This window comes from Saccharomycodes ludwigii, chromosome IV (genome assembly GCF_020623625.1).
Source record: "Saccharomycodes ludwigii strain NBRC 1722 chromosome IV, whole genome shotgun sequence".
Classification (NCBI taxonomy): Eukaryota; Fungi; Ascomycota; class Saccharomycetes; order Saccharomycodales; family Saccharomycodaceae; genus Saccharomycodes; species Saccharomycodes ludwigii.
This window is the reverse complement of record NC_060203.1, coordinates 1,019,606-1,045,041: the sequence shown is the minus strand read 5'-3', so window position 1 is coordinate 1,045,041 and position 25,436 is coordinate 1,019,606. Positions and strand designations below refer to the sequence as shown.

The 25,436-nt window shown below is 31.2% G+C and overlaps 11 protein-coding genes and 1 non-coding gene across 12 annotated transcripts; 7 read left to right on the top strand and 5 right to left on the bottom strand.

The window, feature by feature from the left end:
• Positions 1–437: 437 nt before the first annotated feature.
• SCDLUD_003529 (phosphatidylinositol-specific phospholipase C) lies at positions 438–1,352 on the top strand (the record flags this gene model as incomplete). Its single annotated transcript, XM_046076673.1, has 1 exon — positions 438–1,352. One exon carries the CDS (start codon positions 438–440, stop codon positions 1,350–1,352), a length of 915 nt encoding a protein of 304 aa, XP_045934474.1.
• Positions 1,353–1,670: 318 nt separating this feature from the next.
• On the bottom strand, positions 1,671–1,743 carry SCDLUD_003528. The gene has a single exon. It is a non-coding gene; the product is annotated as a tRNA-Met (tRNA).
• Positions 1,744–4,343: 2,600 nt separating this feature from the next.
• SCDLUD_003527 (uncharacterized protein) lies at positions 4,344–5,168 on the top strand (the record flags this gene model as incomplete). Its single annotated transcript, XM_046076672.1, has 1 exon — positions 4,344–5,168. One exon carries the CDS (start codon positions 4,344–4,346, stop codon positions 5,166–5,168), a length of 825 nt encoding a protein of 274 aa, XP_045934473.1.
• A 384-nt stretch (positions 5,169–5,552) lies between these two features.
• Positions 5,553–6,977, bottom strand: SCDLUD_003526 (serine/threonine-protein kinase; the record flags this gene model as incomplete). The annotated part of the gene is made up of 1 exon (XM_046078093.1): positions 5,553–6,977. One exon carries the CDS (start codon positions 6,975–6,977, stop codon positions 5,553–5,555), a length of 1,425 nt encoding a protein of 474 aa, XP_045934472.1.
• A 610-nt stretch (positions 6,978–7,587) lies between these two features.
• On the bottom strand, positions 7,588–9,711 carry SCDLUD_003525 (uncharacterized protein; the record flags this gene model as incomplete). Its single annotated transcript, XM_046078092.1, has 1 exon — positions 7,588–9,711. The coding sequence occupies one exon, from the start codon at positions 9,709–9,711 to the stop codon at positions 7,588–7,590; it is 2,124 nt and encodes a 707-aa protein (XP_045934471.1).
• Positions 9,712–11,031: 1,320 nt separating this feature from the next.
• SCDLUD_003524 (uncharacterized protein) lies at positions 11,032–14,974 on the bottom strand (the record flags this gene model as incomplete). The annotated part of the gene is made up of 2 exons (XM_046078091.1): positions 11,032–13,841; positions 13,909–14,974. 2 exons carry the CDS (start codon positions 14,972–14,974, stop codon positions 11,032–11,034), a joined length of 3,876 nt encoding a protein of 1,291 aa, XP_045934470.1.
• A 1,206-nt stretch (positions 14,975–16,180) lies between these two features.
• Positions 16,181–18,109, top strand: AIM14 (putative metalloreductase; the record flags this gene model as incomplete). Its single annotated transcript, XM_046081454.1, has 1 exon — positions 16,181–18,109. One exon carries the CDS (start codon positions 16,181–16,183, stop codon positions 18,107–18,109), a length of 1,929 nt encoding a protein of 642 aa, XP_045934469.1.
• Positions 18,110–18,685: 576 nt separating this feature from the next.
• On the top strand, positions 18,686–19,927 carry MAK32 (Mak32p; the record flags this gene model as incomplete). Its single annotated transcript, XM_046078090.1, has 1 exon — positions 18,686–19,927. One exon carries the CDS (start codon positions 18,686–18,688, stop codon positions 19,925–19,927), a length of 1,242 nt encoding a protein of 413 aa, XP_045934468.1.
• A 724-nt stretch (positions 19,928–20,651) lies between these two features.
• Positions 20,652–21,506, top strand: SCDLUD_003521 (uncharacterized protein; the record flags this gene model as incomplete). Its single annotated transcript, XM_046078089.1, has 1 exon — positions 20,652–21,506. The coding sequence occupies one exon, from the start codon at positions 20,652–20,654 to the stop codon at positions 21,504–21,506; it is 855 nt and encodes a 284-aa protein (XP_045934467.1).
• Positions 21,507–21,611: 105 nt separating this feature from the next.
• On the bottom strand, positions 21,612–21,926 carry MAK31 (Mak31p; the record flags this gene model as incomplete). Its single annotated transcript, XM_046078088.1, has 1 exon — positions 21,612–21,926. One exon carries the CDS (start codon positions 21,924–21,926, stop codon positions 21,612–21,614), a length of 315 nt encoding a protein of 104 aa, XP_045934466.1.
• Positions 21,927–22,411: 485 nt separating this feature from the next.
• On the top strand, positions 22,412–22,717 carry HTL1 (Htl1p; the record flags this gene model as incomplete). Its single annotated transcript, XM_046076671.1, has 1 exon — positions 22,412–22,717. The coding sequence occupies one exon, from the start codon at positions 22,412–22,414 to the stop codon at positions 22,715–22,717; it is 306 nt and encodes a 101-aa protein (XP_045934465.1).
• Positions 22,718–23,605: 888 nt separating this feature from the next.
• Positions 23,606–24,499, top strand: UBC8 (E2 ubiquitin-conjugating protein UBC8; the record flags this gene model as incomplete). Its single annotated transcript, XM_046078087.1, has 1 exon — positions 23,606–24,499. The coding sequence occupies one exon, from the start codon at positions 23,606–23,608 to the stop codon at positions 24,497–24,499; it is 894 nt and encodes a 297-aa protein (XP_045934464.1).
• Between the last annotated feature and the right edge of the window lie 937 nt (positions 24,500–25,436).

Below are 25,436 nucleotides of genomic sequence, written 5' to 3'. Positions count from 1 at the left end.
TAAAGGGAATAATTTGTATGATAAAATTGTAGTGGAAATCAAAAGTTTGAACCATCTTTTTTTCTTTTTTCATTTTTCCTTTTGCAATAAAAAAAGTTTCTATTACAAAGAAAAAATGGAATTATGTTTCTTTGCGCAAAATAAAAACGATGAACAGAAAAAGAAAAAAAGAAAATCAAATAAGCAAAATCAGAGATATATATTTTTTTTTTTTTTTTTTTCTTTTTTAACGACAATCAGCCACGTTCGTTAGCAATTTCAATTACAATGTAAACAGCACCATATATAAAAGCCTTTTAATAACATCAATTTTTGGTTGTTTTTTTTTTTTTACTTTTTCCTTTTTACTTTATCTCTGTGTAATCATTTCGTCCATTTCTAAAATTAATTTCTAAAATAAGAATGAAATACTGACAACACAACAACAACAAAAAAGAATGGTGGATTTCGAAAATTGGATTTCCGAACTTGATGGAAACATAAATTTAGCCCAACTCTCTATTCCAGGCACCCACAATTCTGCTGCATGCCACACTTCTCTACCAAGTGTTCGTTGTCAGGATGAAAGTATTACTGAGCAATTGAAACATGGCGTTAGATTTTTTGATATTAGATTGGGCAAGTTATTTTTGGAAGTGAAGGATGACGACCAATATGAATTACAAGTTATACATGGTAAATTTCCAGTTAGAATTCCAGCTCCTGTTAAATTTTCTTTGGTCTTAAACGAATTTTATGATTTTCTTGACAAACATCCCAATGAAACTGTCATTGTTTCTTTAAAACAAGAGGGGGAAGATTCTTGGGGTAAAGATACAGATGAATTCCCACGCTTTGTATGGGATAATTATTTAAAAAAAGACAAAGATAAATGGTTTCTGAGTAATCAAATCCCTAAATTGGATGAATGTAAGAGTAAACTGATACTTTTTAGAAGGTTTGGGGTGAAACAGGGATTCCAATATTTTGATAACAGGTCTGATTTTGGCATTGATGCTGAGTGGTGGACTTACAATACAAAGGACGATGACCGTGGGTTTTTTGAGGTCCAAGATTATTGTGAACTTAATGAGCCCAAGGACATTGATGAGAAAGCAATGTATGTTAAAGATTTAATTGGTAAAGCCCTTCAATGCAATACTACAAATACGGATAATTCAAAATTATTCATAAACTTTTGTTCTGGTGCAAATTTTTTTAACATTGAATGCTGGCCAAAAAAGATTGCCAAAAGAATGGCTGAACATAATATTCAAGACATGGTGGGAGCTGGATCTGGCACAGTCATCATTGATTATGCTGGGTTGAACGATTGGGAAATTGTCAAAAAAATTGTTGGGTCTAATTTCTAGATATTACTGCTAATCAATATTTTTTTCTTTTTTTATGCTATTTTTGTAGCACTATAGTTATAAACAGTCTATTCTCTTTGTTTTGAATGTAGATATGGTTGATAAAATTATAAATTATGTGTTGTGCACCATATATATTTTTTCCTTTTCACACATGGTTTTCACTCTTAGGATCTTTTAGATTTAGGATCATACATAGATTTGTTTTGTTTTGTTTTGTTTTGTTTTGTTTTGTTTTGTTTTGTTTTGTTTTGGTATCTTGTAATTTGTTGTTTGTCTGCCTTTTAAACAGACAAATTAAAAAATTTAAAAAAAGAATGCTCCAAGGGAGGTTCGAACTCTCGACCTTCAGATTATGAGACTGACGCTCTTCCTACTGAGCTACTGAAGCTAATATTGATGAGATTTTGGTTAGAATAACATACGACTAGTCTTAGTAATTACGAGTTCGGATTTTGGTAACTAATTTTTTATTCTATTTCGGTCTTTATACAAAATAATAATATATGTTAGGAAAAGGTTAATAAACTAAAAATACAAAAAGAGGAAGAATTGGTAATGCTTTTCTGAATGATGGCCTGTTGAATATTTTATTTTGCATAATAAGATTTGTAGAAAAAAAAATAGGTTGAAAACTAAAAACGAATGAATACACAAATCTTGGAATCAAATAACAAGAAACTTGTGTATTTATTTTGTCTTAAATATATGGACAATATGTTGGATAATTCTTAAAAGAGTCAAGTTATAGGGCACATTTTAATATATTTTCAATTTTGTTTTGTATGCTGGTGAAAAAATCGAGATTAATGTGGATTAAAACGATATACAAAAATTATATATTGGTAAAAACACGCAAAAAGATGAAAAGAGAGAAAATGAAAAATTTAAAAGGATTGCCCGATTAAAATCCGCATTCTTAAACCCATCCAAAGAAAAATAATTGTACTGCACCCGCTTAAAATCTTAGTAACATTGGCAGTCCCCACCTATTTTCCCATGCTCGGTCCAATCTTTTCCTTTTGTCCCCCCCACCCCACCTTTTAACAAACGGTTATAAAGGAAGTGCCAATAAAAGAACAAAAACAAAAAAACAGGTGAATATTATTCATTTCGTTTTCACTTCTTTTGTTTTCTGCTGCACCAACCAAAAATACAAAAAAAAACTTTAAACGGGGTAATCACTGCCAATATTACCAATCACCCCACTTGCTTGTTGGGTGGGGTGATTTCTACTATTACGTACCTTTTCTAAAATACCTCCCCGCATATTTCAATTTTCTTTGGTTGGTCTCGATAGTCCCAATTGGAAACAACTTAATTTTAGATAGAACTTGTATATGGAACTTGGAAACATTTTTTGGTTTGAGTTGTTTCCACTATGACTGGTATAACTCAGCGTTTTTAAACGATACTGTCAATCAAAAAAGATATCCATTGGGTCAGAGCTTCAAAAGGTATATTACCTATAGCTAAATGACGTTCTTGGTCTTGTTTCTTGTCTCTCTTTTTTTTTTTTTTTTTTTTTTTTTTTTTGTCCATCCCAAGAAGACATTCTTACATTTTGATCATTTGGACCTAATTAAAAATATAGACCATTTGTTATTTTTATTCGTTTAAGCAAGTGTTTATTCCATATTATTTATTATTATTTTTGACACATGGAACAGAAATTGAAAAATCATTTCATAACCACATTTGTAAATAAATTAAAGTTATATATCTGGGTCCACAATAGATAAAATTCATTTTTTACACACTTTTTATGAAAACAAAGTACAAGATGCTCGACTTATAAAAACGATAATGTGCATTAGCATTATTACCAGAAGAAATTTTTTTTTTTTTTTTTTTTTATCTTAAAAAAAAGGTGTTTATCATTTTCGATTGAGATAGTAGCAAAAGATTTGATATAATAGGATTTTTAAAGAGTTTTCAAAAAGTTTAAGCAATACCGGTGGTATAGATATTGTATTTACTTTTTTCCCCTCTAACGTTATACACCTTTCTTATTTCTTAAAAAGATTTAGATTACTATTATGTATAGCACCATTATTATCTAACTCGAGCGTCGTTTTTACAATATATTATACTCTTATCTCGGAAGATTTATCCAATTGGTATCAAAGTTTAATTAAATGTTGGAATGAAACAGGCAGGTTATGTTCAAACAATTTATGTTTACGCTAACAGGACTTTTTAAAGGTAAAAATAATAGTGACAGGAATAATAGTTGATGTGATAATGATATGAAAACTTCTGGTTTTAATACTAAAACCTTCTTCAAAAATTGTTTATAATAAAAATATCGATTTACTTATCATATTTTCCTCTTTTTTTGTCACTTATAGTGTTATTATGACCAACCATAGCAACTTCGGAAAAATACATTAACATTGTACAAATCAAGTTATATCATTGGTAATGAAGCTGACAATCGTAAACCATATATATTAACTTAATTAATAGACAAAGAATTCCAGGCTTAACATAATTCAAACCATTTTTTGGAATGTCTCTCCGATGCGTAAAGTTGGATCTCTACCGCGCGATGTACTTTTTTTTTTTTTTTATTTCGTGTTTGAGTACAACAGACAAAAAGAAACAATCAGTCACGTGTATAAATAATAAACGGTCTCGGTCTTCGGTCTTCGGCATATGGGATATATGAAAAATAATTTAGGGAAATAGGGGCTTTTTTTTTTTTTTGGAATATTTTTATTATATTAAAAAGAAAACCGAACATAATAAGAAAAAAAAAAAAACAGGCAATTGTTCGAATATCTTTTTCCTTGTGTTTTATTTTCATCTAACTTTATAACACAATGAGCTGGTACGCCAGTATTTTAAAAACACAGAAAAATAGAAATAGAAATTATATAGTTACAATCTAAAAAAAATTAATCAGCCTCTATCTTATCTGTTTGTTTGTTTGTTTGTTTGTTTGTTTTTAATAAGACTGGAAAATACATCAAAGAGGAAAAAAAAAGAATGGCCAAATCTACATCAAAGAAAGGCGAAGCCAGAGAACCATTATTAAGTGGACAACAACAAGAACCACAATCAACCTCAGAATCCGAAGATACCAATCCATTACTGTCTAATATTATTATCCCCGCTAATATAAATAGTCCAAATGCAAGCGCTTTTGATTTAATCCTGGGTCCATCATCTTCAATAAATAAAGCTAGTTCTGTTTCCAATATTCCCAAAAATTTGAATATTGGAGAGTTCCCAGAATCCATAATATCTGTTGATTCATCCGCTGTACTACCTGAAATAATGGATACTAGTATCTTAAAGGCAAATAATAATAACGTCGATAATAGTGAATATGATTTTGACAGGTATGCCACCGATGATGAGGACGATACTGTAGAAAGTGATGACGACGAGGATGACGAAGAGGAAAGTGATGAAGATCAAGATCTTGATAGTACTACCCAAATAAATGAAGATATTGAAGAAAATGGTACCGAAAATAATCAGGAAATCAGTGTTGATTATAGACGTACCCTTGATTTAGTTTTAAATGGTATGCCTGCACCTTATAACGTCTGCTTTGTTCCTGTTCCTGTAATTTGGGGGTTGTCCTTCATAGATTACGGACTGTCTAGTGCATTTTTAGGTTTTTCTTCATTTTTCTTATTTCCCTATTTTGTTTATAGTATCATCTTTATTTATGCTCGTAATAGAAGTAATTATCAACCAGTTACTAATAATTTTTATGAAGAGCTGGAAAATAACGAGTCTACTTCACCACAGCAACACGAGGACATTGCTATGGATGATCTTACTCCTGTTCCATTAGATTAAAATGCAGTTTACACAATCCTAGAGTTTAAACTTTAGAACTCATATATAATGTGTCAATCTATTTACATTACTTTTTTTTTTTTTTTTTTTTTTTTTTCTTTTTCTTTTTCTTTACTTTATTTTATTTGATTATTATCAACACCTTTATAAGCATATATATATGTATATATAAGCAGTTATTTAATTACTAATTTTCGGGTTTTTGTTTGAATTACTAAATTTTTTTCTTCTTCTTTTATTTCAATGACTTCTTTAAAAGATCAAAAAAAAAAAAAAAAAAAATGGGCTGAATTACAACACCCATCAATAGAAGCATAATCAACAATAATCACAAAAAGTTATTATAATTATAGTATTTTTTTTTTTTTTGGAGTCGCACCAAAGTTACTTCTCTTCTTCCTTATAGTTAAGAACATCTTCCTTTTGTCTCGTAGCCGCTTCTACTAACTGTGCAAAAGCAGTACGGTTAATTTCAGACCTTAATTTCTGCGAACTCTCATCATTTTTCAATCTCAAGTCTTCCAAAGTTTTCCTAAGTGCATTCAAAGATGAAATCGTATTTTCATTATTATCGCGTTCAGTTGTCCCAGAGGAACAGCTATTGGGGCTGGTAGTTGTACTGTCAATGCTGGTATTACTGTTTCCACTTGTAACACTATGTGTCGTATCTCCTTCTTGCTCATCTTCATCTAACATACCATACTGCTCCTTCAATTTTTTAATTCTATTATTTAACATAACAACTTGAATGGCCTTTAACAATTTCTTACGAGCATTAAACTCTTTCTTAATACAAGGCAACAAATCTGTGCAACAACCACAACAAGTAAGCCATTTATCTTTCAACAATTGAGAAGCAGTAGGTCTTCTGTGTAGATCAATAATGCAACATTCTAAAATAAAATTCTTGGCCTCAGCACTTATATCATCCCAATATGGAGAATGAAACACAACTGGTATTGGACCAGCAGTAATCTCCTCCATAAATCCATTCGCATCATCGGCTACAAACGGAGAATACCCGCACAATAATGTATATGTAATTACACCAATCGACCAAATGTCGCATGGTTTGCCGTGTCCCGATTTACATAAAACTTCGGGAGCAACATACCCCATGGAGCCAGCTGCCTTGAAAATTAGATCATCATCATTTTTCAATTCCTTGGCAATACCAAAATCAGCAAGGACTAGTTGAGAATGTGGTGTTTTATCAACATATAATAAATTTTCAGGTTTCAAATCTCTATGAACAATATTAATTGAATGCAAATACTGAATGGCGCTTAATATTTGTTTAACAATCTCAACAGCATCGATCTCTGTGAATTTTCCTCGTTTTAATATTCTGTCAAATAGCTCGCCACCAATCGCCAATTGCGTCACTATATAAAACTTATCTTTACTCTCAAACCAGTCTTTAAAATGAACTATATTAGGATGGTTAACTTTTTGCAAGATTTCCAATTCATCATATAACATCTGTAATTGAACCTTGTTGCCATTTAATGCATTTTTAACCAAGATTTTGACTGCAACATTTTCATTTGTCGATAATTTCTTGGCTTGTCTAACAACACCAAACGTTCCTGCACCTAAGGTTTTTCCAAAAATATAATCTTGTTTCTTCAAATATGATTCTGGTTGTCCATGTAGTTTGTTTAAAAACTTGGATATTGTGTGTTTATGAACTTTTCTATCAACTTTGTTATTATCTGAATCTTCTTCCGGTTTGTAATCGGTTTGTTGATGTTGAGGATCTTCCTCTTTATTTAGTAATGTGTGTTTGGAAGTATGGTTTTCAAACATCTTGCTTTAGTATTTTTTTTTTTTTTTTTTTTTTTTTTTTTGATTATCGGGTTTTGTCTATAATATTTTAACACAAATGAATGGATGGATTAAGTGGAAAAAGAAAGAAGAAATTAAAAAAAAGAATTTAAGATTTTAAATAGTTGGGCTTATAAAGCGATAGTTATATATTAATCTTTTATTTGATGTCAAAAAAAAAAAAAAAAAAAGATAATGTTGCTTCTTAAATTTGATTTTTTTTTTTTTTTTCTTTTTTTTTCCCATTATAAAAAGGGGGAAAAAAATACACGCCTCTTCCCCTCTTTTTTCAATAAATCTTAAAAAAAAGTAGGCTTCTATCTCCACGCATTTAAGAACTTTGCCAAATTACAAAACTGGCAAAGGAAAATAAAAATAAATCAAATAGCTTTTAAAAATCTGGTAGCAAGAATAGTAATAATAATATTATTAATGTAGTACATAGCGAAAGAAAAGAAAAGAAAAGAAGAAAAAAAAAAAAATTACACGCACTACTGACAAAAGAAAAATTTTTGAAATCAAATACAAGAACAGTAAAAGTGAATGGATAAATACTACCACCTTCTCCTTACCCCTCGACAAAACAAAATAATTAACCAAGATTATCTTCATAACCCCCCTCATTATCATCGTCATCACCCAAAGACAAATTAAAATAATCATCCACACTATTAGCATCCTGCAAAGTACCCAAGTCACCTGGAGTCATTAATATAGCAGCTGTACTACCCGCTCTACTATTGCCATCTCTTGGAGATCCAGGAACACTCATTGGCTTGGCAACCTTAATCTTCTTACTGCCATCCATGAATCTAATATCCGAATCACCAATATCCTCCCCAATCAAACTCTTAAATTGTTCAGGATAAGCTCTTCTTAGGGCCAACTGCCTAGCCTTAACATATTCCAACCCCATTCTTTTCCAATCTAATAAATCACTCAACCTCTCGGTTCTGTTTCTTTGATTGATTCTTTGTCTCCTAGTTTTGCTTACAAAGCTTTCCATATCGTCAACCAACTGTTCAATACTCTCTTCGGCACTTTTAAAACGACGATCAATGATATAAATACCGTAATCCTTGGCTTGGTCTTGTTCAATCAAATCCTCCATGTATGCACCAAACCCAGATAAATTGGTAGTGATGGATGGAATACCCATGACAGTACATTCCGCAGGCGTGTACCCCCATGGCTCATAATAAGATGGGAAAACACCTAAATGGCACCCACGAACAAACTCATCATAATCCATTGACAAAATCGGATTATTAGCACTTAGGAATTCTGGGTGGAAAATGATTTTAACACGATCCTCTGGTGCATTGAATAGCTGCACGCTTCTAATCTGCTTCAAAATTGGATCGTTGGCATCATCCACCATATTGTGGGTCACCACTGGAGGCAGAGAACCGTCGGGTCTCTTTAAGGCAAAAATTCTCTTTTTCAACAAAACTTTATCGCCCATCTTTAAAATTTCGTCCAATTCAGTTGGAACACCACTATCAGAAATTTTTGGATATTTCATGGCATGATTAAAGATTCTCTTTTCAATCGATTTGCTGACATCTTTGACTGTGTTTTCCAACGACTTGACAACAGCCTGGTTCCTCAAAGCTTCAACAGTATAAGAATGGTTCTTAGCTGGCATGATAATGAACGCAACAACAGTCATTTTAGACCCGGAAACCTTCAATCTATAGTTCAAACGAGCTAAACTTTCGATGAAAAAGTCCGCACCCTTATTCCTGTACTCATATCTACCGGCAATGAAAAAGTACAACGTATTTTCCAAATCAAAATCAAAATGACCACAAAAATGGCCTCTGATAAACTCATTGATTTTCTCCTTCTTCTGAGCATGCAAATTCTGAAACTCATGAACAGCTTGAAACTTGACAACGTTTAACCCATTAGGTAAAATACCATCTGGCTTCCGTTTTAACAAATGCTCAGCCTCTAAAGCGGTAATCTGAGAAACAGTGGTAAACACATCTGCAGAATGAGCAGCTGCACGCTCAATACAATAACGGTGATAAATACCTCTTTTCCCAGCCTCTGCATCACAATCAAACTTATCTAGGTTATTGTAAAAATCTACGTTACCAGCACACAAATACCTACCCAACAAAGTGGCATGGGTAGTAAAAATAGTAACAACATCGATCCTTTTCTTACGGCAAATAGGTATAGCAACACCAGCTAGCCATTCATGGAAATGAGCAATGATGGCTTGTTTTGTGTCAACGTGTGCCAGCTCGCCCAAAAACCACGCAACAGTGTACCCTAACAATATGGCATCGTTTGTCTCTGTGTCATTTTCAGGACTAGGAATGCCAGACAATTCCCATATATCACCCTTCCAATCATTTAAGTAGTGACGCACACTGTCCAAGTCAAACAAAATAACACGTGGTGCACCTTCAATCAACCATCTGGCATAAACAAAATTAACACCTCTTTCATGCATATTAGTTAACACAGTTTTGATCTCGCCAATATTGTATTTATCAAAAATAGAATCATCAGTCCAATCTAATTTTTCAACCTCCAATTCGTAGGTTTGTTTATTTAATGGGCCTATTAAATGGTAATTGTTTTTGTATTGGGCAGTGGTGACAGGTGCCTTACTCTTTAAAACAGAGTAAATACCACCAACTCTGTTAGCTACCTCTGTAGCTACTTCAAACAATAAGTGGTTTCTGATATCTCTTGTCATTACACTTTGTTTTATTATTGTTTGTTTGTTTTTTTAACTATTATTATTTTTAAAAAAAAAAAAGTTGTTTCCAATGTAATCACTATAATATTGTATATCTCTATAAAATACAATACTAATGTAAAAAATTAAGTGAATGGTTTTAATATTTCACAATATAAAGAAATAAAAATTATTTTTCAATAAAGAACAAATTTGATATATTATACTATAGTATAGTGAGCAATATTATACTCAAAGTTGTAATGAATGATGATACTTGCTTTCAGGGCTTTGTGTTGATATAGGCAAAAAACAAATAACAACGATGACAATGATGAAAGAAAGAATAAAAAGAGGAGAAACGGTGTATATATATATATATATGTGTGTGTGTGTGTGTGTGTGTGAATGATTATTTGAAAATTGTTGGAAACAAAGAAGAAGTTAACTGAGAAGTGAAGAAGGGGCAAATAGAAATAAATAAGACTTAGCGAAGGAAGAAGAGATTGGTGGGGGAGGGAAAGGATAAAATTAGCACGGAATAAAATAAGATGGAAAAGGATTAATTTGTTTACTTTGTTTATATATTTATTTGTTTATTTATTTATTTATTTATTTATTTATTTATCTGTTTATTTATTTATATCAGTATAGCGTGACAAAGGATAAAAAAATATATATATATATAAAAATAGGAGAAATTTCATTGCACAAGTAAGTTGGATCTGCTTCTTACAATCATAATTCTGCATATTTTGCTGTAGAGAAGAATAAACATTTGCTTTAAATGCTGTTATGAATTCATTTTTAATCATGTGGTAAATTTAAAGATAGTGAGAAAGGGGCAAGGGAGCAGGCGCAAGGTAAGGGGGATGGCGAAAGAATGGAGAGACAAAAAATTGGGTTTGGGTGTGGGTTTGGGTGCGGGTGGGCAGATGGACCCACTAACTGCAAGAAATATTGCATTTTTCCCTTTTTTGTTTTGTGGGGTAATTTCATTTTTAGAAACAAAAAAACAAAAAACAAAAAACAAAACAAAAGAACAAAAATAATAAACAAAACAAAACAAAGAACAAAAAAATAAAAATAAAAAAAAAAAAAAAAAAAAAAAAAAGGGGATAAGCCATTAAGGTTAACTAATAATAAATAATATTACTATATAAACAGTATCAGTTAAAAGCTGTACAACATCCACTATTTTAAATATATCTAATACCCAGTAAAAAATATATCAGCGGCTAAATTATTTATTTTTTTTTTCCAACAAAAAAATAATAAAGAATAAATAGAAATAAATAAATAAATAAATGAAAAGAACTCTCCATCCCTCTACAAGCATCACAAAGTCTCATAAATTAACTCACGTAATCTATATTCCTCATTGGCATCTTCAATTTCTTCCCAATTGCCAATAATATCATCTTTACCTCTAACAACACCAGGAAGCATCCTACCTCTTGAATATCTTTTCCAAACCTTCTTAGCTTCTTCATCTGTTCCTAAATCTCTATAGGTAAACGGTATTCTGTTTGCAGTCAATATCTGAGCTAGTCTATTTGTCCTGCTTGGCATATGGAAACCACCGCCAGCCAATGAAGTATAAATGTACACAGGTTGTTTACTTAGATAATCAGAGATCTCTGAATGAGACACTTTTGAACTAGTAACAGCACTAGCTTTAGTATCAGGTTCGATATTTTTAGTGTTCCTCAAGTTTTTGTCTTTCACAAATGATAAAGACTTTTCATCATTATATCTCATTGTATCAAAATCGTTTAATAATTTGGAAGCCTCAGAATCATCAATAAATTCCAATTCGTTTAACAAATCATCTATGTCATCGTTTAATTTGTCCGCAATGGGAACCGAATCATCATTCTGGTCAGTTGCAACAACAATATCACCCAGTTCATCATGTTCAATGTGTTTCTGTGGCTTCTCATTATTAAAATAGTTGCCACTTTCTCCTTCAATGCCCAACTCCCTTTCATTTTCGTTTTCTTGTTCTCCTAATTTCGTGCCAGTCTCTTCTTTATCAGTAACATTCACCATAACTTCCTCATCCGAAGAATAACTCAACCCTTTATCATTTTCATTACAAGGAATTAATATATGATAGCTAGTTTGATTGGCTGAGTATGCGTCACTCTCAAGTGAATTTCGTTCTTCTTGCTCATTAGCATCATTAATTTCAACATTCTCATGTTTTTCCTCATTTTCGCTATCTATATCTTCTAAAATTTCAATTGAGTCATTAGTTTGACTGTTTAATTCTCCTTCATTTCCTTCCAAAATTTGAAGTGATTCGTTAGCATCCTTCTGCAATTTATCTTCACTCTCTTCTAGCGCATCTAAAATTTCAAGTGATTGATCACTTTCAGTCTTTGGTTCCTCTTTGTCACCTTCTAGATCTCCTGCATCCTTGAAAGTTTTAATATTTTCTTCTTTAGTTTCGTTCTTTCTGGTGCTACCATCAGCTTGAAGTTCTATTTTTTTGTCATTACATATTCCAAAATCCTTATCTGCACCAACAGTAGGAGTAACACTATTAGCATATGGCCGTTTTTCTTCTTGGTCTTTGACAGCGTTGGAAACCTCTTTTAACTCTTGGTCTTTGACAGCGTTGGAAACCTCTTTTAACTCTTGGTCATGTATTCCTTCAATAGCATCTTTCTCATTTTCGTGTTTTATTACCATTTCGTCTTCGTTATCTGTCAAGACTTTCATAATCTCCTGCACTTCTTCCTTTGTAGCTTCATTTGCTCCAATAGCCTCATTCTCTACCTCTGTTTCTTTGCATGTTATAGTTTTAGGTTTTTCAGTTTCAAGTTCATCCCTTTTAATTTCTAATTCTTGAGGTTTTTCCTTTTCAAATTGCTCGTTTTCAATTATTACCTTTTTGAGCTTCTCATCTTCAATCTCTACCTCTTTAGGTTCCTCTTCTTCAAGTTCCACCTTCTTGGGATCCTCTTCTTCAAGTTCTACCTCTTTAGGTTCCTCTTCTTCAAGTTCTACCTCTTTAGGTTCCTCTTCTTCAATCTCTACCTTCTTGGGATTCTCTTCTTCAAGTTCTACCTCCTTAGGTTCCTCTTCTTCAACCTTCTTGGGATTCTCTTCTTCAAGTTCTACCTTCTTGGGATTCTCTTCTTCAAGTTCTACCTCTTTAGGTTCCTCTTCTTCAATCTCTACCTCTTTAGGTTCCTCATCTTCAATATTTGCCTCCCTAAGTTCCTCTTTTTCAACTTCTACTTCCATAGGCTTCCCCTTTTCAACTTTCACCGATTTAACTTCTTCTCCTTCAATTTCTACCTTTTTAGGTTCCTCTTCTTCAATTTCAACTTCTTTAGGGGTTTCTTCTACAATTTCTACCTCCTCAGGTTCTTTCTTTTCAAATTGCTCTTTTGTTGTTACGTCTGTCTTTGTAACTTCCACATTTCCAAAACCCTTTTCTTCAGACTCTGCCTCTCCAAAATGTACCTTTCCAATTCCCATCCTATCATGCTCCACCTCTTTAGATTGTGTTTCCTCAATTTCTTTTTTCTCGGTATCTTCCCCCTCGGATTCGACTTCCTTAGGTTCCAAATAGTCTCGTTCTTTTTCTTGAGACCCAAATAGTTGTTGTTCAAGCTGTTCCTCCATTTTTTTGTTCTTTTCATCAGTAAGTTCTTTTTCTTTTTCTGGTGTATATGCTTTATTGTAAACAAAAACTTCTTTTTCACATTTGTCAGGAACATCATTTATTCCAACGGCTATAGTTACCTCTCCAATTTTACCCATCTCATCCTTGTTAGATTTACTTGAAGTTGGTAAATTTTGATCAAGCAATATTTCTTTTTCACTAAATTCTTTATTATTTTCTGAGATGATATCAATTTTTTCTGAATCTTTTTCTCCATCCTCTTTCGTTTGGCCATCCTCTTTTAGGTTTTGTCCCCCTTCTTTTTTTTCATCGTCACTAGACAAGTTCATAAAATCATATAACTCTTCTAAAACATTATTAAAACTGTGGTCCAACTTAGCGGTTCTTTTTGCGTCACCAATATTCCTGTCAGAATTTAACAATGGTAATTGTAATTTACTGTTTAAATTAACTTGTTTTTCTTCTTTTTCTCCCTCTTCATGCTCATCATCACCAACATAGTCGTCATCTACCTTCTTTATAGCTTCATTGTCATAGTTATTGGAAGCATAATCCTTCATCTTGCTAAAGACAACTAAGTGAATGAGGATGATCCAGGTCTTCTTGATCATTCATCAAAGCACCCTCTTCCTCTTCCTCTTTTTCCTCATGAATAATATTGGAAGTTGCAGTTTCCAAATCGTTTCTGGAAATAGAATAATTATTAGTGGAATGCATCATTGGGTCACTCCTGTTATCATCATTGTTATTGTTAATAATGATATCATCCTCAGCACTGCTGCTCTGGTTGTTGCTACTATCAGCTCTAGATTCTGATGGACCTCTACTCATAGACCTACTCAATGATCTAAGGTATTCTTTGCCAATGTATTTAGATCTACCACTTCTGCCTTGGTCTGAAGTAATAGCAGCGGTATTGGTGGTTGTAGTAGCAGTACCGACACCAGTTGAAGAACCATTATTGCTATTGCTAATTCTCTCTTTGCTACTGCCTTTAACTGTGTTTTGATAAGAATCACCTCTAGCCAAATGTGGTCTATCAGACTTGATAACAATATCCTCACCATAGGAGTTTCTAACTTTTTCATTAGTTTCCCCATTATCACCGGAAGTAGCAGACTTGTTACTTGGCATAATGGTATCATTTATTGGATCAGTAGAAGTAATCAGTAAAGATTGGTTAGAAACAATTGGGCTGATATCATTGCTATGAGTTTCGCCATAAATATCATTATGGTGATTAACGCCCCTATTATTCTTCATCCTTTTTTGCTTTAATTTTAAAACTCTTTGTAAATTATCAATATCATTGGTGGCAGAAGAGTTTCTGATCAATTGGTTTACATCAACTTCGTTATCATCAGTTAGTAGAGCACCCTCTTTATTTAAATCAGCAACGGTGGTGTAATCAGCATCCTCTTCTTTTTCTTTGATAATCGATTCAGAAATTGCACTATTATTATTGTTATTGTTAAAGACTGATAAACTTGTTTGAGACGCTGTCAATTGTGGCTTACCATCCTGAAAATCTGGATTTTCTTTGTCATTAACACTTCTGATAGATAAACCAACCAAGGATGGACTACTAATATTACAGGTGATGTCGTTATCGATGTCGCTACTATTGTTTTCTCTGTTCATTTTTGTTGCTTTTATATGTTTTGTATGATTATTTTTTTAATTGATAGATGGGTTATATATGGATAAAAAATGATTTCCTAGTAAAGTTTTTCTTTTTTTTTTTTTTTTGAAGGTTCGTCTGTTTACACTCTACCCATAATAAGAATACAAAGGATAATGAAGAAGGGAAAAATCATTTTTTTTATTTTTTTAGTAAAAGGAAAGAAAGAAAGAAGAAAAGGGGAAAAAATAAAAGAAAAAAAAAAGGAAAAGGAAAACCAAAATTGAAACTGAGCTCTTTATTGTACGATAGGAATGATGTAGAAAGGGAGAAAATATTATATATATATATATATATATGGAAAAGTATATTGTTCTTCTCTTTCTTTTCTCCCTTTTTTTTTTTTATATATTTATATGTTTTTGGTTTATTTTTAGCTTATTTTTATTAAAGTCTGGATAAATTAAATTCGTTTCTCCTTCTGCATAGTTTGTCCACCTAATTTTTCAACTTCATTAATATCAAATTTAAAACAGATTAGATTTTTTTTTTATTTTGTTTTTTTGTGCCCTCTTTCTAGATATCTTTAACTATCATCAACTTCTAACTCTATCTTTATTAACTTATCATGTTGGAACTTACAATTATCTTTTTTACACTTTTATTTACTTTTCAATCGATTATCCTTGCCAATCTTTGTATTTTTATTATCTTATAATTTCTCAAAAAAAAAAAGAAGGTCGGTAATTAACCTCCGTTTTAGTATGATCATTATCACTATTTATGTAAACAAACAAATTATTTTTAAAAACCCTCAGATTGTATTTCATAATAATACTGTAAAATACCTTTAACCGATTTTAACGGATAACCTTATCTTCGGACCATTTATAATGACAGTAAATATATTTAAATTTCAACACAATTGTTATATATCGGTTGGAAAATCCATATTTAGTAACTACATTTTATGTGAAATACTAATTCTATAATTAGCTTCTTGTTTTTTTTTTTTTTTTTTTTTTTTTTCCCTAAGCCACCTAACAAAAAAAAAAAAAAAAAAAAAAAAATAAGGAAAAAAGAAAAGGATTAATTCTCGACCTTTCAAAACTCATCTCCATCCCTGAGGGCACCTTATTTAAAATTTCCATCTTCGTCATACCAAGACAGGTAGATCATCATAGTTGCAACTCATTAAGGTACTTCTTCTATTTATTCATCCATTAATGGCACAAACTACTTTACTCCATCGAGCTAATGACAACAATGCTGCTCATGAAATAACAGTGTTAAAACCAAGGCATGGTGCTACACATTTCGCTAATATATCTTTTGGTAACCATATACTAGGCATTACTATAGTGTACATTGCATTTCTGTTATTATTAAGAACTTTTTTTACCAGATCCAATAAATCCAATTTCACCCCATCTAAAAGATTAGGATCCAACTTGTACTACAATTTATATCACTTAAACCCCAAGGTTCATTTCCCAATTATTTTGTTGCTTACATTATTTGCATTTCAAAGCCACTTTAAAGAATATTTTATTAACCATTACACGGTAAGTTTTAAAAGGTATGGAAGATTTAGTTATGCCCTAACTTTTTTGAATTTCTATTTGGTAATTCCTCGTGGGTATGGCACTGTGTTTTATTCATATCTAGAGTCAATTAGTTTACACAAGTGGATTTCCAGATTTATGATTGTGTTATCTTTTATCCATTCAATTTTATTCTTGATTAAGTGGTCCTCTGACAAAGTTTTAGCAAATAAGTTACTAGGAAACAAAAAAAATTTTGCCGGATTAATATTATTTATTATGTTAATAAAACTGTTTATCTTCTCATTGAAACCATTTAGAACTAAATTCTATGGTATATTTTACACGTACCACCATATAACCATGTGGGTTTTCACCATACTTACTGTGTATCATGCTAGACCTAGTGTGCTTACGCCCTTTTTTATAATCAATGTTTTATTTTTGATTGTCCACTTGCTTAACTACACCATTCACGCTACTTCTGTTGAATTGCTTTCTAAGCGTGATGACTATGCCCATACAAATATGATTGTCGTTAAACTACCAACACATAAATTAACTGGAGGTGAAGTTAATGTCACTTCTACTGGTAATTCTATTCCTAGTGTTGCTTCCAACACTGAGACGGGAAGAACTTCCAATGTTGATACCAATATTGCTACTAAAAAATTTGAGTTTACTGATATATTACCTGGTTCTCATATTAGGCTTAATTTATATAGAAAACTGAACCCATTATATTGGTTAACACCTTCCCACCCGTATAGTATAGCCGATTGCGACATGGATGAATTTAGCTTGATAATTAGGGAAAATCCACGTAGGTTTAAATTTAATTTGGGTGACAAATTCACTTTGTGCAATTTGTACCCTCCATGTACTGACATCAAAGAATTGATTACAAATGGTGACAAGATATGTTTGGTTGCTGGAGGTAGTGGGATCTCTTTTATTTTATCTATTTTTAATTATTTGGTGTTAAATAAAATATCTACTGGAGATGTAAAATATTTAAAGCTGATTTGGATTGTAAGAGACATTTATGACTTGCACATTTTAAAGCATGTTAAATTTCACTCAGACAAGATTTTACCAGGAAATAATAATTCAGTAGATATTTACATTACGAATAGTACAATAAACAACGACAGTGGCACTGCCAGTAGTGACAGTTCATTGTCAGATGATTCTGCTGCTTTTGAATTGAGGACAATGGGCGCTAACGAAGTTGATAGTGGGCTTGATGTTGATGATGATTTGGGTTCTTTAGAAGAGGAGATGGATCAGGAAATCAATAGATCATATAATCCTTTGGGATTAACATTGGAAAATGTTAGATACCATTATGGCAAAAAACCCGATATTTTGACGGATATCAAGGAAGATGGATTATTTGTACCACCATCTGAATTATTACAAAATAATGGTACCGATGGTACAAATGATGTCGAGGATGGAAGCACAACTTCAAGTGGTGAAGTCAATGATAATACCGCTACAATGAACACTTGGTTATGTTGTTGTGGCCCTCAAAGTTTAATAGATGATGGGTTTGAATTTGCAAGTATCTACGGTGTTAATTATGCGTATGAGAAGTATCAATTTTGAAAGGATGGTTAAACAATAATAGAGAAAAAAAAAAGAGGCATTGGCGTATGTATATAATTGGGATAAAACAGTAATATTTTATAGTATTACCGGAAATTACATGGTAGAATTAATGATATTTGTGGCTTAGCAAGTCTTCCATATTTCCTTCTTTCCCTCCATATTCTTTTTTTTTTTTTTTTTCCTTAATTTGAATATTTTCTGTAACTTTATAATATACTAAACTCTGGTTTATTAGTAGAATATGTGTAGATTGTAAATAATATTAATTTGTGGTTAAAATGGAATTATATGTTTACTGCTTGATTTGTATGATTATTTTGGCGTTATTGAGCAATATTTGGATAAGTAATAGTGTAAATCGTGATTGCGCGAAGCTTTTAATATTATCGTTCATTGATCAAAACCTGTCGGCACTGAAAGTTTTTTTTTTTTTTTTTTTTTTTTTTTTTTTTTTTTTTGATTACAGTATTCACTTAAAAGTCCATTTTTCAAGCTTTAACATTGACAAAAAAAAAAAAAAAAAAAAAATTGACTGAGAAAGATCTAAAAATAAAAAAAAAAAAAGTGTGAAATATGAATTGCAACAACAGAGATGACTTGCATGTGTCATTTAGCACAAATGGTATGTTTATTTTAGACGATATAGATAATTCTGTAACAGCGAAAAAATATATGAATATAGTTGGTGGTGCAGGTACATATGCAACATTAGGTGCTTCAGTGGTGGCCAGACATAATAGCAACAGGAACCCAGCTATTTTACAATTTATTGTTGATTGTGGACGGGATTTTTACGATGTTCAAAGTAACAATAACGACAATAAGGTTAATGGTACTGATATTGAAGAAAAAATGCGACAATGGAATTTCACTTCTAGTGATAATACAAATAATACTTGTGATGGTAATGAATTACCTGGACTTATTTTCAGATATAATGCGGATAGATTAACTACAAAAGGGTATAATGAGTATGGAGCAAATGATTTTAGAACTTTTAAATATTTAACACCAAAATTGCAAATTACAAGTGAAGATATTTTGCAAAATTATTGCCTAGAGAACAACAATTCCAGATTGAAAAAGATTGAAATAATGCATCTGGTATGTTCGCCTAAACGATGTAAGAAAATTATTAAAGATTTGGTGGGTAGTGATGTATGTAATAGATTTGTTTGGGAACCTGTGCCTGACCTATGTAATCAAGAGAACTATCAAGATATTTATGATATCATGCATAATATATTAGATTCATCGGGATTACCATCTCCATCTTACGAGATTATATTATCACCTAATGCGGAGGAGGGATCAAGATTATTTGGTTATGAGCACGAGCCCGTGACAATTGAGGAATGTTTAAAACTAATGGTTAAAGATTTCAACGACTTTATAGGTTACAGTGCTAACGAGATTAATAGGAGAAACGGAATTGTATTAAGATGTGGTGTTCTTGGTTGCCTACTTTTATTACCACATAATTTAAATATTTACCATTTGCCCGCATATCATAGTATTACCAGTACTAAAGTCATCGATCCTACAGGTGGAGGTAATGCATTTCTGGGTGGGTTTGCTATGGGATTAGTGATTTATTGTAATGATTGGTACAAAGCGGCTATTTGCGGTAATATCGCTGCTGGAATAGCAATTGAACAAGTGGGGGCATTGCCCGATTTAAAGGTTATTGAAAATAATGATGGTACTGATGGTAATAATAAAAGTTTATTTGTTTGGAACGGGTGTTCATTTCAAGAAAGAATACAATGTTATTTTGAAAAGTATGAAATTAGTGGAAGTACCAGCAGTTTTTAGTCAGAATACGGAGAGTAAATTTTTTTTTTTTTATTTATGTATTTATTCATTTAGCAACTTATTTATTTTTACGGGTGTTTGTAAGCCTGAAATAAACCGCATGATTTTTTTTTTTTTTTTTTTTTTTTTTTTATACAACATATTTTACATTTTAAAAAAAAAAAAATAAACCGGATTTGACTTGTTTTTCAAAAGAAAAAAAAAGCTTTGGTACGTTCCACGTTACTAGTATTCCATTCGTCCGTCTTCCTTCCCCACCTTCTTAGCTCGCTACACAGTATACATTTCCTTTTCAGTTATCATGAAAAGGAAAAAAGGAAATAAACAATAGATAATACATTTAATACATAATAAATAAATGACCTGCAAGGGATAAATGGGGTGGGGTGATCATTTAAAGGGTGGAAAAGAACATTTACAATGCAAACAAACAAACAAAAAAAAAAAAAAAAAAAATCAAGAAAACAATCTTTCTATTTCATTTTATAAGTCACACTCTTTATTCATTTCATAGCTCATCTACACTTATATATATAGCCTATAGATAGTCAAATAAATAACTAAACATATTTCGACTGATTTATTTTGCCAGAATAGTTATTTCTAACAAATCTTAAATCTATATAAGATACAGAGATCTATCCCCATTGTTATCAACCAACAACAATATAGAATAAATTATATATATATATATATATATTAAATACGAAAAAGAAAAAAAGAAATGACCCCTAAAACCGCTATTATTACAGGTGCAGCCCAAGGTATTGGTAGAAGTATTGCTTTGCGTTTAGCTACAAAGGGGTTCCAGATTGGTATAGCTGATTTGGAACAACAAAGAGGAAAAGCCGGCGAAGTAATAAATGAAATCAAAAAAATATACGCCACCGATTCGTTGAGTGCCAAAGGACCATTGTTACCACCCGTTTTTTACCCCGTCGACGTTAGTGACAAAAGTTCAGTTGTTGAAATGGTCGATGCGATTGCTTCAAAATTTGATAATCATTTAGATGTCATGATTAACAATGCTGGAATTGCATCGATTTCTAAACTTTTAGATTGTACACCTGAACAATTGGATAAAGTTATGAAAATAAACGTAGGTGGTGTTTTGAATGGTATTCAAGCTGCCTCAGAAGTTTTTGTTAAGTATAACAGAAACGGTAGCTACGAACCTTATGAAAATGGAAACAAAATTGTTGGCAAGATTATCAACTGCTGTTCGATTGCAGGAAATGAAGCCTTTCCAATTTTGCCATTATATTCAGCTTCTAAATTTGCAGTTAAATCATTAACACAGTCTGCCGCAAAAGAATTGGCACCATTGGGAATAACTTGTAATGCGTATGCACCTGGTATTGTTTTGACTAAAATGTGGGATCATATTGATGAAGAAATGCACAAAGTTAACGGATTACCAATTGGTGAAAATTTGAAGAAAAGTATCGAGTCTATTGCCCTTAAAAGAGGCGAAACACCTGAGGATATTTCTGGTCTAGTGGCATTCTTGGCTGGTGATGAGAGTGACTATATTACCGGTCAAAACATTTCAGTTGACGGCGGTATTTGTTACAATTGATATGCTACTTAATATATATGTATGTATATTTGTATGCTTGTATGTTTATGTATATATATATATATATATATATATACCTATATTCAGACATTTATGATATTATTTTTATTTTTTATAGTTTGACGACATCAAAGTATTCATATCACTTTTCAAAATATGTATTGATTTTATGGTTTCCCTTGGAACACTCACTAGGCCTAGTTCTCTCTCTATACTATTGCTTTCATTATATTCAACTACTTGATCTAATAATAGATTTAAATCACAATCTGATGCTACCAATATACCCTTTATTGATCTATTATTTTTTAAATTAGTTATGTTGTCGGTGGTAACATTGCTACTTTCGTGTGGTTTTTTTACTTTTATATATAACGCTGATCCAATGAAATAATCCAGTTTGTCTAAACCATTAGTCATGCTTGGATATTTATATTAATTTGTATTTTTTTTTTCTTTTTTTTTTTTTTTTTTTTTTAAGTTAAATCCAGCGATGGGACAATCATAGAGGCATTCAATTTATTCAAGAAGAAGAAGAAGGGGAAAGAAAAGGACAAATATAATTATAGGTATAAAAGAAAGGAAAAGAATAAAAAAAAAAAAAAAAAAAAAAAAAATGATAAAAACAAACAGTTTATTAGTCAATAGAAGCCCATCAAATGCTACCCGGCTGAACTAACTTTTTTATGTGCTTAAAAATAATATCTATTTGTTTCTTTTTCCTTTTATTTTTAATGTTTATAATTAAGCTGGGGGAGAAAAGCAATCGGAATTATACGAGAGTAATTGCAAATTTTGAACTCTTAATTATTAACAAAAACTTATTTGTGCAAACGTTTAACGCACTATTTTAAACATTCAAGACTTGCTATCAACTGATATAAAAATAACCATAGCACCAACTAATGACAATAGCCACCGCAGCTAATACTGCTACTGCCGCAACCATCGCTGCCAATAATAATAATAATAATAATAACCATAATAATAATAATCCCAGTGCTAATATTAATAATATTAATAATAACTCCTTGACATTAAAAAACACTACATATTATGAACTAATAGAAAACAAATTGCAATTGTATGAATTGTTCAATCTAATAAATACAGATAAACAACAACAAAAGAACAAAGAAGAAGAAGAAGAACCACTAGTAGTAAGAAGTAAAAAAATTAACGAACTGCTTAAAACATTGAAAGACAAATGACTAATAAAAATGAGAAAGGAATATTACAAAGATATACTAAATATAGCTTGTTTATCTATTTTATTTGAATAAATATTAAATAACCATGTTTGTTAAGTTTGTGACTGAAACATATACATTGTATATTAAATAACGTAGCTTTGGACTGACCAAAGCGACTAAAGTGAATAGTAAATATCTCTGTATAGAAGACGGTGCTTAAATAAAGCAACTAACAGTGTTAAAATCCAGAAACAGGGTTTTTTGTTTTTTTATTTCTCTCTTTCTCTTTCTCTTTCTCTTTCTCTTTCTCTTTCTCTCTGTCTGTCTAATTTTTTTTTCTCTCTTTTTTGGCCCCTTCCCCCCCCCCCCCTGCTATTCCCCTCGCCACCTATACCGTTTTCCTCTCGTCCTTTCATCCCCCTTAAAAAAATTTTTTTTTATAATAGAACCTGCAATAATCCGTGTAAATAATACTTAGAGATATAAAAAATATTAGGACATTATCAATTATTATTTCTTTGTAAACCCACACATTTACTCCCCACCCCCTTTATCAAATTATAGTAATCTTTATTAATAGAAAATCATTTAGGTAAAGATAGCCTTGATTATGTAATTATATTTTTAATGTATGATAATTATAAACTCAAGAAAAGATATATATATATATAAGGAAACATAGTACTTTACTTATTTATTTTCTTTTTTCTTTTTTTTATTGTGCTTATCTTTTATTTTATTTCGATTTACTGTTTTTACAACACTATAGCTTTATATCAATTAAAAAAAAAAAAAAGAAAAGGAAAAAGAAAAAGAAAAAGAAACAGGAGAGAAATAATATTATAGCCTATAACCTATAGATACAACCAAAGAAGGAAACAAACAAACAAACAAACAAACATACCCATGAGTAGCCATAACAAAAGGATAGAAACCGACGTAAAAAAACTATTTATGTCAAACCACGAAGTGATTTTACAAGATGACTCAGATATAACTTCGTTCGGTATTAAATTTAACGGGCCACGAGAGACACCTTATGAAAATGGTATTTGGAGGTTACACGTAGAGTTGCCCAAAGAATATCCATTTAAATCACCAAGTATTGGTTTTGAAAATAGAATATATCATCCAAATATAGACTTTGAAAGTGGTACAATATGTTTAGATGTTATGAATACGAAATGGAGTCCTATTTATGATTTGGTTAATGTTGTGGAGTGGATGATTCCAGGTTTATTAAAGGAACCTAATGGTAGTGATCCAATGAACAAGGAAGCTGCCAACTTGCAGCTGTCAGATCCTAAATCATATGAAGAAAGAATTCGAAGCTATGTGGAGCAGTACGCTAATAAAAAGGCTTATATTGAGAAATTTGGTAAAGAGGACGATTATGATGAAGATGGTGACATTTCGAATGATGAGGAATATGATGATGATGACGATCATGATGGTTTTGTTACCGATAATTTAAGCAGTAGGAGGCATGTTGATGATAAGTTTTGCAATTTCAAACTAATGAAACAGGGAGGCAATGGCGAGAATATTAATAATAATGTTTATAACAACAATAATAGTAGTGGTTTGGATATAATGGATAGTTATGATTTAGATGATAATCATACTGATCATACAAGTAACACTTCCTCCACTTTGCATAATAAAAATAACACACAGGCTAATGGTATCGCTGATGATGATGATGATGATGATGATGAGTTGAGTGATATAGATATAATAGAAGATGACGATGATGAGTTGATGGATGAAAATTTAAGTGATCTAAGTGATGATGAGTAAATAATGTTGTTTACGGCAAGAATGTGGTCTATATACTTTTATTATTGTTATTTTTTTTGATACCATTTATTATGCTTGAAAAGAATTTTGCTTGTTTTTTCCTTTTATTATTTTTATTAGCGTTATCATAGTTATTGTTGTTTTAGCTTACTAGTTTATTTTTTTTTTTTTTTTTTTTTGTTTTTGTTTCATTTACCTCTCTAGGAGATTCTTTAGGAAGAGAATATCATCGTATATATTTACTGCATACATAAATATATATATATACCACAATTTATTAATGTCGAGCCAAATAACATTTGGATTTTTAAAAGTTAGAATTTTGGCATTGTATTGTCGCCTTTATGATCTAATAATAAGCTGGTTGAATATAATTAACATTTGCAGAAAAGAAGGAATGGAACTTGAATAGCGATGGTAAGCACGTGATGGTATGATATTTTTTTTTTTTTTTTTTTTTTTTTTTCATACCTCTTCAGCATTCTTTTGCAAAATTATAAACTGGTTGGTAGAGGATGATTTATTACTGCTATTTGTTGATTATGGGAAGTGGGATTGAAATTGGATTATAATTGAATTGAAAATATATTAAATGAAAAATGTGGGGTGGTGGTTGTTATTGTGATCCGCATCAGTTAGGCCAACAATTTTTTTTGTGTTGAGAAAGTTCCGTATAATAATAATATTGTAATCTTTTTTTAGGGGGGGTGATTATGTAGATATTAAATGGGCTCATTCTCCCTGTTATTTTCCCCTTTCATTTTTGTAAAAGAAAAAGTTAACTAAAAATAACCTTTGTTTATTCTCAGAGTCTAGAAATTATATTATATAACGTTATTTGTATAATAATAATAATAATAATAATCAATGTTTACCGCCAATCATTCTCATACATTGTGAATCTCTCTCTTTCTTTCTTTTTTTTTCTTTTTTTTCT